Below are 13,060 nucleotides of genomic sequence, written 5' to 3' on the forward strand. Positions count from 1 at the left end.
CTGTTGTGCAACTTCTCAATCAAAGATCGAAGGTTACGATTTCATCTCCATCTCTCGACTTCATCATCTCAATCAAGAAAAAGGGCTTTTGATTTCCATTCATCTACTTCATCGTTGCTGTAATTTCACCTTCTTCATCTCTTTGCTGTTATTGAGAATACTCGCCAATAGTTTTCTTATTCCCCACTCGATGTTGAAATTTTCAGAAGAAGCCCTAATTAAGTATTATACTCTCAAGTCTCAATATTAGAATCCAAATATTGATTCTCGTTTGTTTCTTATTCCCCACAGATAAATCGAAAAAGGGGAATTAGAATGACGAAGGTAGCGGGAGTTTTGGTCCGGTGGTCGCGGTTCATCTATCGAGAAAGGAAGATGGGAACGCAAGCAGCCATGGTGGCTCGATGATGGAAATCAATCGAGAAAGGGGAAGCACCTCTGGTGCAGGATCGATTTGACAAAAGGAGAAGGGAGAAGCAGCGACGCTTCTCTTGTCTGCCACAGCTTGGGGGGGGAGGTGCTCCGGCGGTCTCCTTGGCTGTTCTACCTTGTCGCCAGCAGATTACATGTAGGGAGGGGACTCAACTAGTCCGATGGAGTAGGGCAAGTAACGACTGGTAGATCAGGATGATCGATCTATTCATGAGGAGGAGGAGGAAATTATTGGTTCCCGGTGAGCCTTCCTTGGCTTCTTAGACTCCGTCATCGGTAGAAATCGGAGGACCTTTGGGGTTTGGACAGATCGAAGGAAGAAGAATGAAGAAGTGGTGGTCTTTGGTGATTGAAGGTAAACGGATGGGGTTTTCTTGAACCTCACAGGTCGTATTCTTTCTTAGATTTAACGCTTTCCATGAATCTTTTTTGGTGATTCCAACACACACATAAATCAGCATTCTCTCAAATTTCTTTGAAAATCCAATTGTTTACTTGAACTTCCTTCTAATTAAAGCCATTGGTAGAAGCCTTTCATCAGCTCGAATCTTAGTATCTTTCCATCCATAGTTTGTAATACTAATACAAACGCGAACAAAACACTCCTTTCTGTTTTCCAATTTCCACAATGGTTTCTTCTCAATTAACTGCTTTAATTGAAAACAAGCCATTCAAATCCTCCAAGAACTATTTCCAATTCCCAAAAAACCCTCCCAATGAAACATCAGATACTCTTGAATTGGACTTTTCTGATACATTTGGTCCTCTCCCACTGCCAGCTGGCAATTCTGAAATTCCAAGCGATGACCCTGTGGTCATTTACAGCCGTTCACATTCTTTAGTGGGTCCCACGCCATGTGTAAGCCACTTGCTGAATCTAAGGAAGTTAACCATATGTGAAACGGATGAATCATTGGAGGATTTCAGTGATGTGATAGATAAAGAGATTGAAGAAGAAGATTCTGAAAATGGTTGTAAGGTGAAAACCATAGGGCTTGAAGATTTTGAAGTCATGAAAGTTGTGGGGCAAGGGGCTTTTGGTAAAGTGTATCAAGTGAGAAAGAGAGATAGTTTGGAAATATATGCAATGAAAGTTGTGAGAAAAGATAAGATTGTGGAGAAAAATCATGCTGAGTATATGAAAGCAGAGAGAGATATCTTGACAAAGATTGATCATCCCTTTATTGTCCGCTTCGTTACTCTTTCCAGGTACTTTTTTTTTCTAAATTCCAAAACTACCCTTTTTGTATCTGTCTATGCTCACTCTTTTAATCTTCAGACAAAATATCGACTTTACCTCGTTTTGGACTTTGTGAATGGTGGACATCTTTTTTTCCAGCTATATCATCATGGACTGTTTCGGTGAGTTTTATTTATTTATTTATTTATTTGTTTTTGTTACTTTAAAAATAAAATAAACTGATTAAGAATTTATGATTATGATTGTTTTAGAGAGGATTTGGCACGTATTTATGCTGTAGAGATTGTTTCAGCTGTTTCTCACCTTCATGCAAATGGGATAATGCATAGGGATCTTAAGCCTGAAAATATACTACTTGATGTGGATGGACATGTACTTTTTTTTTGTTTTCTCTCTCACAAACACACACAGTTCTTTTATTAAACATGTGAGTTTATTTATTTAGGCATTGTTTACGGATTTTGGGCTAGCAAAAGAGTTTGATGAAAATGCAAGATCAAATTCTTTATGTGGAACAGTAGAATACATGTCACCTGAAATTATTCTTGGTAAAGGCCATGACAAAGCTGCTGATTGGTGGAGTGTTGGAATCTTATTGTTTTGATCATGAATTGATAAACTAATAAAAGGATTCAAAGATGGCTGAGAATTTGGCAGAGGGCGATTTTCGTCAGGTCTGCATAAAACAAATTGAATCAGATTCTTTATCAATTATAATATAAAATCATTAAACTGAGTTTGAGCTTGTGTTTATATATATATATATATATATATATATATATATATATATACTTGCTCTTTTTGTAGAATCTACCAAGGTTCCTACCTGAGAATCTTGAGAATAATAAAATGTTGTACGAACGAGTTAGTGCGATTGCAGTAAAGAAAGGGTGCACTCCATCACAACTAGCATTGGCGTGGGTTCACCACCAGGGGAAAGATGTTGTGCCCATACCAGGAATTACTAAAATTGAAAACCTTCAGCAAAACATTGGAGCTTTATCTGTGAAACTAACACCACAAGACATGGCTGAACTTGAATCTCCACTGGGTAATTTATTGTCCTTCCCAACTCCCAAGTCTTAGTTATGAACATGCTTATGGATGTTTGTTTGGACAAACATAACTTGGTCATTGATCCAATGTTCAAGATCTTGAAACAACTGCAACATTTGATCCCCAAACGGACGAGTTTGTCCTTCACAGTCCTACTTTAACTTCAAGCAAAGCAAGTAACATGAAATGGATTGTTCTTATATAAAGATCCCCCCTTTTCTCTTTGTTTTTCCACTTTTTGATATTTTTTCGTATTTTCTAATTCAACTTTGTTTCCACTCTCTTAATCTTTTCTTTCGTGGTGGCCAGGTGGATTGGGGAAAGTGTCAAGATCTCATCTACAACACCACTAATAATATTCAAAGGCTGACTATCCAATAATATTTTGGCCCTGGTGATAAGTTGCTTGTTCCATCTTTATCTGCAGCAAGGGCAGGGAAATCAAAGGTAATCTGAAATTCGATTATATAAGTTTTTAATGAGTCTCTATTTAATTGAAACTGATTTTAATTTTTACATTCTTTGGTTGATTTTTGGATTACCAGTTTATTATAGGGGATGGAACAAACATGTATGATTTCACATATGTTGAGAATGTTGCACATGCTCATGTATCTGCTGAAAGAGCTCTAGCTTCAGATGGATCTGCCTCAAAGAGAGCTGCAGGAGAGGTAATTTAAATAAACGTTTTCAATTTTACTTGAGACAATATAATATATGGAGTTTTTATTATTTTTTAAATTTCCAGGCTTACTTTATAACGAATATGGAACCAATAAAATTTTGGGAGTTCATGTCACTTATTCTTGTTGGGCTTGGGTTTGAATGGTATATTCTTGATTTTTGGTTTGTTTTCAAGGTAAGATTAAAGCTCCACTTTGTCTTTATTTATGATTTTATGTAGTTTGCAGGCCAAGAATCAAGATTCATGCATCTATTGCAATAATCTTTATTTATTTTTATTTTTTAATGTGTTTGGAATTGGATTAGTTATGATGCTTTGACCTAACTCTAACTTATATATTGTTTTGTTAAGCTCTAGATTCCAAAAATGAAAGCTGTCAGTGACACTAAAGACCTTAAAGAAGACCTTAATTATCAAGAAACGTAGGATGATATGACAATCAATGTATGTGTTATAATTCATATGGATAGCGATTTTACTTTTCATGTCATTAATTGTTATTTATTTCTTTTTTTGTTTGCAGTTTCTTGCAAAAACTTTGGATGTTGTTCAAGACATTGATTGGGTCATTTCTCTTGGAAATGCTTTTGCAAAGCAGTATGAGCTTTATACATATGATGATGAGCATTCTGCACTACTTCACAAGTATGAACTCATTATCATTATCATTACATTTTTTTAATTAAATTATCTTATTGAGAGTATTCTTCTCCTACAAATGTCTTGGTATACTTCTTCAGAAAGTTGACAACATGACTTATGTTCGTGATAAAATCGTCTGGATGTACAAACAAGCAAATAATCTAGATTTCAAGTATTCCAGCACCTTGATAATTATTACATTGCTATGTTTCACATTTAACCCTGTTTTCTAATATTGTTTTGGTTGAACATGTTATTCCTCAAATTTTAACAGATTCTTGAATTGTGACTCACCCCTGCAGCTTTCTGAATGCAGGCTTATTTTGGTGCTGGATTAAGTGGAGTTCTGGCTTGGTGTGTGCGAGTGGGAAGGAACCAACCCAATGCCCCCGGAGTTCTGGCACCTTCCATCTTTACTTCCTATGTATCCAGGTTAATCTAATCGTATTAATTCATGTCTCAAAGTGTGTATTCCAATATCAGGTATCATGATTTGTGTATTTATAAAATTTTGAAATAGGGTCTTGTTCAATGCTTTAGCTGTGTTTGCTCTAAGGGATATCAACTTATCAAAAGTAAGTTACTTTTTCACCCTTTTATTTAATATTTTTGTGATTGAATGAAAGTCTTAATGAAAGTAATTGACAACCCTTTCTTTGTAAATGATGTTGTGATTGTGGGAGAGGTGTTGTGTTTTTCTCTGTTGCTAGGTAACCTTCTCAACAACAGCATTCTACTTAAGCAGGTGAGTAATCAAGATTAAGGGAGACTTGTAATCATGTTTGACATTCCTTTCCAGTAACAAACAGAGTTGTATGATGTTAGTTTTATAGGAATGTATAACCCATGTTAGCAATGTATTATTTTTGTTTAACATTTGAATGATTCTTTGTATGACATTATAATTTGTGCAATTTATTTTATTTTTTTAGTATGAAATTTTATTTTATATTATGCAATGGATTGTATTTTTTGTATATGGTATTTTATTTCTATTATGAGAAATTAAATGCAAATTTAATTTAAAAATTAATAAATATATGAATTTATTTTTTTTAAACATTTAAATTTACGATACGCAAAAATGTGTTTCGTCTTCATTTATGACATGACCTTTCTTGACATGGGCTTTCTTGATACGCATTGCGTGTCATTAACACGCGCGTCGTAAGGTTACGACACGCGAATGCGTGTCATCTTCCTTTATGACAGGGCCTTCCTTGATACGCATTGCATGTCGTAAACGCGCGTCGTAATTGCGCGTCGTAAATGAGCGTTGTAAATGCGCGTCGTCTCTCTTTATGACAGGGCCTTCCTTGACGCGCATTTGCGCATCGTCTGAGCCTTTTACGACGCGCAATGAGCGTCGTAAAAGGCTGTTTTTCTAGTAGTGTTATAAGCAATATTAAGTGGATGAGATTCTTGGTTATATTATTTATGGTAGTTTTCTAAGTAAGGAAAGATTCACATCGCCCAAGTTTCAATTGGACAGAATCTTGGAATCATATGATTTGAATCATGTGATGTATGGAAATCTTGATAGTTAGAAATTTTAAGACTAATTCCTTGACAAAGAGTCAAGTGAATGACTAGAAGGTCTGATACACAATGTTGTGCGCTAGTCAACTCTACCATAAATAACAATAAAATTATTCGTCATGATTTACTAAAGGCTTAGTAAATATGGTTATGCTTACAAGATTAAGTATAATTCTGAATTATTGAAAAGTCTCAATAATAGCAGAACAAATAAGAAGAATCAATTAGGCAGAAAGATAAAAAGTTTCTCCAATCTAAGAAGAGGGGAGAGTACTTTTGTATCGCGTTTTATGATCATCTTGATAATTGTAAGAACCATATTACAATTCATCCTCTAAGGATACCTTAGTTCACTAGTTTGGCTAAGAAGAGGAATCGAGAATTGTTGTAGTGGTTGAGTCATTAAGATGAATCATACTTCGTTCCAATATCGAATATTAAAGTTAATATTGTGACATCGAGGGACACATCTTAAGTAGGTTTATAATACCTAAATGTGGAATAGAGAAAGTTTTCTTATTCCTACACATTTTGTGACAACCGTCAAATTCTGGTCAAGTCAAAGTCAACCAGTCAAACCAGTCAACTCAGTTAACCCTTGTATACTAGGGTTTACGCTATGTAATTACAATACAACTCGCTATTCTAATAAAAAATCATCAATTGAAAAGTTTGTATATCTAGATTTCCTTAACCTAAAAGGCTAAAACTATGGTAAGTAATGAACCAAACTGATAAAACAATGGTGCATACTCATCGAGAGTGTGTAAGATCCTTAAACATGGCTTAACGAGGCTTATGGACCTTACGTTGCAAAGCCAAACACTCAAAAAGGTCACAAAAGAAATCTCTCTCAATCTATTTCACTCTATCTCTCTCTATTAAAAATCTCTCCCAAATTTCTCCAAGAATTGGGAATCTCTCCCAAATCTCTCTCTGTATGTGAAATCTCTCCAAGTATGTCAAATCTCTCCCAAATCTCTCCAAGTATGTCAAATCTCTCCCAAATCTCTCTCAAAACCTCTTTTGAGTTTTTTTTAATCATTTGGGGCATCCCGACACTTGACTTGGTGAAAAACCACTCGAAAAGGGGTGATATCTTGGAAAATAGCCTTTTAGGGACGAAGTCTCTCTATAGGGGCCAAACCCTCCTTGAACCGAGGTCACAAGAACCAGGACCGAAGTCCCATTGAGTAGCCGCAGCCATCTAACCGTAGCCCCTTAAGGAACCGCAGCCTTCGGACCGCAATGGCTAAGGACTGGAGCTACGAGGACCGAGGCTGCTGAAGACCGTAGCGGAACCGAACCCGGAACTGAGCACCGCAACCAACCTTCGCTTTGGACCCTCCTCACGAGCCGCATGCGGTATCTGCTCGGACCGCAGTCCCCTCCCCCTCAGACCTAATTCAGCGACTCCGGTGCTAAGGTTGCTGAGACCGAGCCCTCGCCCAGACTTCGGATTTTCCACCTTTTCACCCGATTTTCGACCACGACTCCGTTTTAAGCCCGTTTTTAATTATTTTAACGAGGGATTTTCACTCAAACTTATATTTTGACATATAAGGTCCCATATATCCATAAATTCAACATATTTTCAAGGAAATCCTTATTTAAGAATAAAATCCATTAAGTAAGATCTTGTGGTGGAGTGTTGACTTTTCCATAGTGTTAGATACAAGCAAACATCCCCCATACCCACTCCATGACTAACCCACACCCCTCCCCACCATACCTGGTCATTCAAGAGTACTTTTCCCATTCATTTCTCAGCCATACTCAAGTTGTAACACCCAAAGTCAGGAAGGCCAAGAAAGGAAAGGAAACCCTAATTTTAAGGGAACTCGGCGAGTCGGAGCGGGATCCGGGTCGAGGAGTCACTACTAGAAAAATAGCCTTTTACGACGCTCATTGCGCGTCATAAAACGCTCAGATGACGCGCAAATGCGCGTCAAGGAAGGCCCTGTCATAAAGAGAGACGACGCGCTTTTGCGCGTCGTCTATAGACAACGCGCATTTACGACGCGCATTTATGACGCGCATTTACGACGCGCGGTTATGACACGCAATGCGTATCAAGGAAGGCTCTGTCATAAAGGAATACGACACGCATTTATGTGTCGTAACATTATGACGCGCGTGTTTATGACATGCAATGCGTATCAAGGAAGCCCCTGTCAAGAAAGGCCATGTCATAAATGAAGACGACACACATTTTTGCGTATCATAATTTTAACTTTTTTTATAAAAAAAATTATTTATAGATTTACTGATTTTCATATTAAATTTGCATTTCATGTTTCATAATAGAAAATAAAATACCATATACCAAAAATACAATACATTGCACAAAAGTAAATGTCATACAAATAAGCATTCTAATAGTAGACAAATGTAATACATCAAATAATCTTTCCAATAGTAGACAAATGTAACATTTCAACATTTTTTATATAATTAACTAAATTATTAGCCAAATTTCCTAAAATATCAACATACTTTTCTATGAAGAGCATTAACACTATTTTTTTCCATCAAAAACTTCAAAACCTGTATAATTAAATTAATGTGTAATCAGCTACAGGTAAATAAGATAGGTTTAAGCAAAAGAGTTTCATAATATATAGTAAGATTTTACTTACCACTGTTGTTAATGACATTGAAAGAAGCAGCCCAACAAACACCCCCTAAGAAGGATTACTACCACATAACTGTTGATATTTGATACTTTATTACTAAATGAAACCAAAAACAAAGTTAAAAAGTCAACAAAATCAGAAGGTTTTAGTCAAACATAAAGAGGCTGTAATTCCAAATACTAATTTCAGAATTTGTAGACAAGTTGTTGAATTAACATACAAAAGGCACCATTAGCTTTGAGAAATAAGAATCCGACTTTTAACTTGAAAAGAAATTACCGGTGGATCATGTCCTGCAGATGGACCAGTACTCAGCAACAAGCTTTGAGAAATAAGAATCCGACTCCATTAGCTTGGAGGGCGCATCATATTCCATCATTTCACCTATTATACATGAAATTTTACTATTTTGTAGAGGGTAATTGTGTCATTTTATTATATATATATGGGTTTGTGAAGAATAAGATACATACCAAAGGAGAGGACCATGACCATGTCACTGTCTATAACAGTTGAAATCCTATGAGCAACTGTTCCAAGTAAAAAATATATAAACCATGAGTTTCTTCTTCAAGAAAAGTAATATAAATGAATCAAAGAACTAATCAATATTCATTGCAAAAAGAAGCTCCAAAAAGGTCATATTATGATAAAAACAGGGCACATGTGATAAGCTCCCACGCTTACATAAAATTCCAAATTTGCTTTTCAAAAGATCATTGTCTATATAGCTGTCAAACACAACAACGATACACGCCAAGTTGCCAAGCAATCCCTACTTGTGTTGTATGCTTTAAAAATAAATAGCCAAACACCATAACCATTTACCCTTTTTAATCTTAGGGAATTTCCTAAATAATATTGTACATCATGCAGTACTCGACTTGTGCTAAAAAAGTCAAATACACACAGAAAACAGAATGATACATCTGACCATGAATCATGGTCTTAGAATAAGGAGCAAAAAGGTAATTTGACAGAGAAACCTGATTATCTTACCATGTATGAACAGAAGGCAAAAGACCAGAGGGTATAAGCATCATACATTAGACACCCCAGATAGCCACTTTGTTATGACTGCAATATCCTGTCTCCACTCATGTTTACGTTGCCAACAACTAGCATCTTTAACAAAACTAGTTGCTCCCTGTAGTATCATTAAACATGTCAATATCAATATCAGTGTGTTAGTATGTCAACCTAAAGAACTTGGCAAGATAACTTCAGCTCAAACATAAAGAATGGTTAAAGTACTAAACCCAATTAGATATTACAAATAGTCAACTGAAGTAAAATCCAACATGAAAATGAAGTCACCTAAAAGAATTTCACACACAATACCTGCTATGACATTGAATACGGTTGACTCGGTAGGTCGTTCAGGGATCACAATATGTATTGGAATCCAAAATGGTGGATTTGCATTAGAACTACAAGAAGGAAAATAAATCTTAGAATGAAATGTATTAAGTATTAACCACAAAGAAATTTTTTCAAATTATGGAAGGTTAACATGAAATTGTGTGCACATCTTAATATGCCTCCTGAAACTGAACAAGATGATAAAACTTGAAACTTTACCAATAGTCCAATACACAAAGTATGTCTGCCAATGTCACATGGTTGGAATACAGATAATATTTCATTACCTTGGTATACATGCACAACTCTCAGATGCACATGCTATGGCATTCAGATTTCCACTCCAAGCAACAGGATTGTTAAAGCACTAAACCCATTTAGATATTACTAATAGTCAACTGAAGTAAAAGAAATACACACACATCAGTCATTTATGAATGTTCAAGAACTACAGTGGATACATTTGATTACATCAAGATTAGGGGGTATTTAGGATTGCTAATAATTATAAGGTGGTTTAGTTCTTATTAGCTTATTGTGGTTTACTACATCCAATAAGCTAGTAACAGCTTCTGTTTATTGACTTAAAGAAGCACTTTTGGAGAAGTTGTTTTATTAATTTATCATCTCTTTGTGGTTAGGTACTGCTAATAAGCTAATTTGAGTGTTTGGATATGTGGTTTTATTTTAACTTGTCAGCTTATTGTGTATTGGCATCACAAAAGCTAACCCAAACACTTTTTCTTAAGTTGTGTTTGGTACCTCATAAGCTAATAAACACTTATTATTATTATTATTATTTTTAAAAAGTTGTTTTGAATTAGCGATCCCAAAACACCCCTAGATAGAGAACATCAAGATAGGCCTGCATACCAACCAAATCAGTTGGAAGATACAACTCACTTTACTAAACCTAATAAAAAGGTAATAAAAAAATCCACCTAAATGGCCACACAAATTGTACTTCTTGTCATCCAATCAAATGAAATAGCACCTAATGTGTTTGTTTAAAGTCGACCAGGCAATTTTCCAGTACCAGCGAACATTGACTTCTATAATTAATTTTCCGGTACCAACCGACATTGGTGAGAGATGTCGTAATAGATCAAGATTCTTAAATGTCAATCTTATGTTTTAAATATGATACTTGCAGCCATTACCAAAGCTCTATTTGGTTCCCTGATGGGATTAAATGCAAAGAGTAAGTCAAATATATGAAAACTAGAAATCAAATTATAGCTTTTTTGGTGAGAGAGGCGTAATAAATCTAAACTAAAAAAAAAGATGCACGGATTCTCATTTGATTGCACTGATTCTCATTGGGTTTATAAATTATGGGAAGGGTAACTAGGTGGCTTTAAAAAAGGTTTTAATTCTGAAAACATGATCGTTTAAATTGAATACACCTGATCAAAAAATGGCTACACATGTATCACAATGATCCACTAGTGCTTTGATCTATTAAAAATTATGAATATCACCAAGGGAATTGGGTCTGATCTATTAAAAATTATGAATAAGCATCCTTAAGATCACTTATAACAAAAATTAATTATATATATAACAGGGGTATTTTGGTACTTTAGTAGAATAAAAAAGAAACAACGCCTTACCTTGCTGCAGGCTGATACTTTTTCAGGCTTTCTTGCTGAATTTTGAACCACATTTTCAATCCTTTCACTAATAAACCTAAATCCAATAAAAGAAATAAATAAAGAACACTACAAGAAAAATGATTAATAAAAAAAAGTAAAAAATTAACCGAATTTATAAAAACCTGGGATTTGCTAAATTTAAAACTGGTCGTATTAATGCACAAGCAAGCATTTCCCTCACTATGTAACGAAATAAAGAACAATTCAGATCCTCATGTCTGATTGTTAAAGATATGAACCCATCCATAAGATGTTGTAGAACTTACAAGAAGTAATGAGCACTAGTTCATCTGGACCTTATTTGTCAGGGGTAATACATGAATACCAAAGATCAGTGACCCATTCTGAAACTATGTTTTTGTGACTTGATCTACTGCATCTTCAACAACTGGAGAGTTGACTTTTTTTTCTCCAGTCTGACTTTCTTGAGATGGATGTAGGGTCTAAGGGTGGTTTTTTGACAGAAAAAACATGGGTTGCTGGTGGGTTTTTGTTATATGATGCAGCTGTCACTAAAATAAATCTAAAACTGCCAAGTTTATTTGTTAGGGGTAATAAGTAAGGATAATACAACTGCCAAGTTTATTAACATTGAAGCGCTTGTCACTAAAATAAATTTAAAATCAATGTGTGTGATCAATGATCATGTCATTAATCAAAAAGATACAAAAATTATCTAAGAGCTTCCAATTAGAAGTTTGACCGTGCTTCCCAGTTAGCTATCCTTCATTAGGAAAAATTCAACCACACTGACACCAGGTTTCAATTGAATTAACGAAAGACAAACATTTAACCTTGAATTAGTTGGGTATGCTAAATAACTTAATGAAATTACATATGAAACTAGGTTACATGCTCTATAGGTTTCTTCTTTTTTCTCTCACAATCAGAAATTATAAAAGTAACATCTCATATGCATTTATTCAAACAGGTTACCTGCTCTCATGGTTCACGAGTGAACAGATAAAAAATTTCCAAATTCACTTTTTTTATGCTCAAATCATTTGTCTATGGAGAGTGATTTCAATCAGGTAAATCAAGTAATTCTCATGAACATTAATAATAAACTTTTCTAATTTCTTCAGATACAACACAAAGGGATGAACTCACATGGAGTCGTGAGCTTTGGCGAATCGGATCTGATTAGCGAACCATGGGAAGGCAAGAAGTAGGCGATATGGAGAACATTGGTCAGCAGAGTAAGTCAACGACTGAGAATGAGTTGTAGTGGTGTTGTTGAGGTATGTTGAGATCATGATAAACGTACCTTAATCAACCCTATGGCTTGGAAACTTGAGCAGTCGTTCCAGTCTCCAGTGAGGTGAGGTGAGCCTAAGGTCTCCGGTGGAAAGAGGTGAGCTAAGGTCGCTTGCAGGTGAGAAGAGCCGAGGTAGAGAACGTTTCAGGGAGCACTCCTTGAAAAAAGCCCTAGATAATGGTCCCATTAATTTTTTGATAAGATAAATAGTGTTCAATGAAGAATAGGGTTAGAAGACGATGTTGAATGAATTTTTCAATAGTGAGGGCAAGAACGTTCATCGAACAAACCATATCGTTTCATCCTCCTCATGAGAGCTTTGCATTTGAATATTCTTCGTGGATCTTTGTCCTCAGGAGTTAGAAGCATTATCACAACATTACGGATTTTGTTGAGTCGTTCCTTTTCAACTTTGCATCGTAGATTGTATTCTCTATTCAATTTCAACTTTGTGTCTAGTCTTTCCTTTTCATTTGAGCGTCGATAATTAGGGCAAGAGGGAAAGGAGAAAAAAAGGAAGGCAGGGTTTTTAATTTTTTAGGATTTCATTTTTTCCCCCTGGTTATTAAGGGATGGAACGCGCGTTCCATTAAA

The 13,060-nt window shown here is 35.5% G+C and overlaps 1 protein-coding gene across 1 annotated transcript; it reads left to right on the top strand.

Moving 5' to 3' along the window:
* The first annotated feature begins 1,047 nt into the window (after window positions 1-1,047).
* On the top strand, window positions 1,048-2,237 carry LOC128127124 (serine/threonine-protein kinase AtPK2/AtPK19-like). Its single transcript, XM_052765494.1, has 3 exons — window positions 1,048-1,641; window positions 1,885-2,005; window positions 2,079-2,237. Exons 1-3 carry the CDS (start codon window positions 1,061-1,063, stop codon window positions 2,235-2,237), a joined length of 861 nt encoding a protein of 286 aa, XP_052621454.1. The 5' UTR covers window positions 1,048-1,060.
* The last annotated feature ends 10,823 nt before the right edge of the window (window positions 2,238-13,060 follow it).

This window comes from Lactuca sativa, chromosome 1 (assembly GCF_002870075.4).
Source record: "Lactuca sativa cultivar Salinas chromosome 1, Lsat_Salinas_v11, whole genome shotgun sequence".
Lineage (NCBI taxonomy): Eukaryota > Viridiplantae > Streptophyta > Magnoliopsida > Asterales > Asteraceae > Lactuca > Lactuca sativa.

Coding starts and splice junctions, on each gene's coding strand:
- LOC128127124 (XM_052765494.1), top strand. CDS start 1,061: ATGGTTTCTTCTCAATTAACTGCTTTAATTGAAAACAAGCCATTCAAA. Junction 1,642..1,884: donor CGCTTCGTTACTCTTTCCAG/GTACTTTTTTTT, acceptor TGATTGTTTTAG/AGAGGATTTGGCACGTATTT. Junction 2,006..2,078: donor TACTTGATGTGGATGGACAT/GTACTTTTTTTT, acceptor TTATTTATTTAG/GCATTGTTTACGGATTTTGG.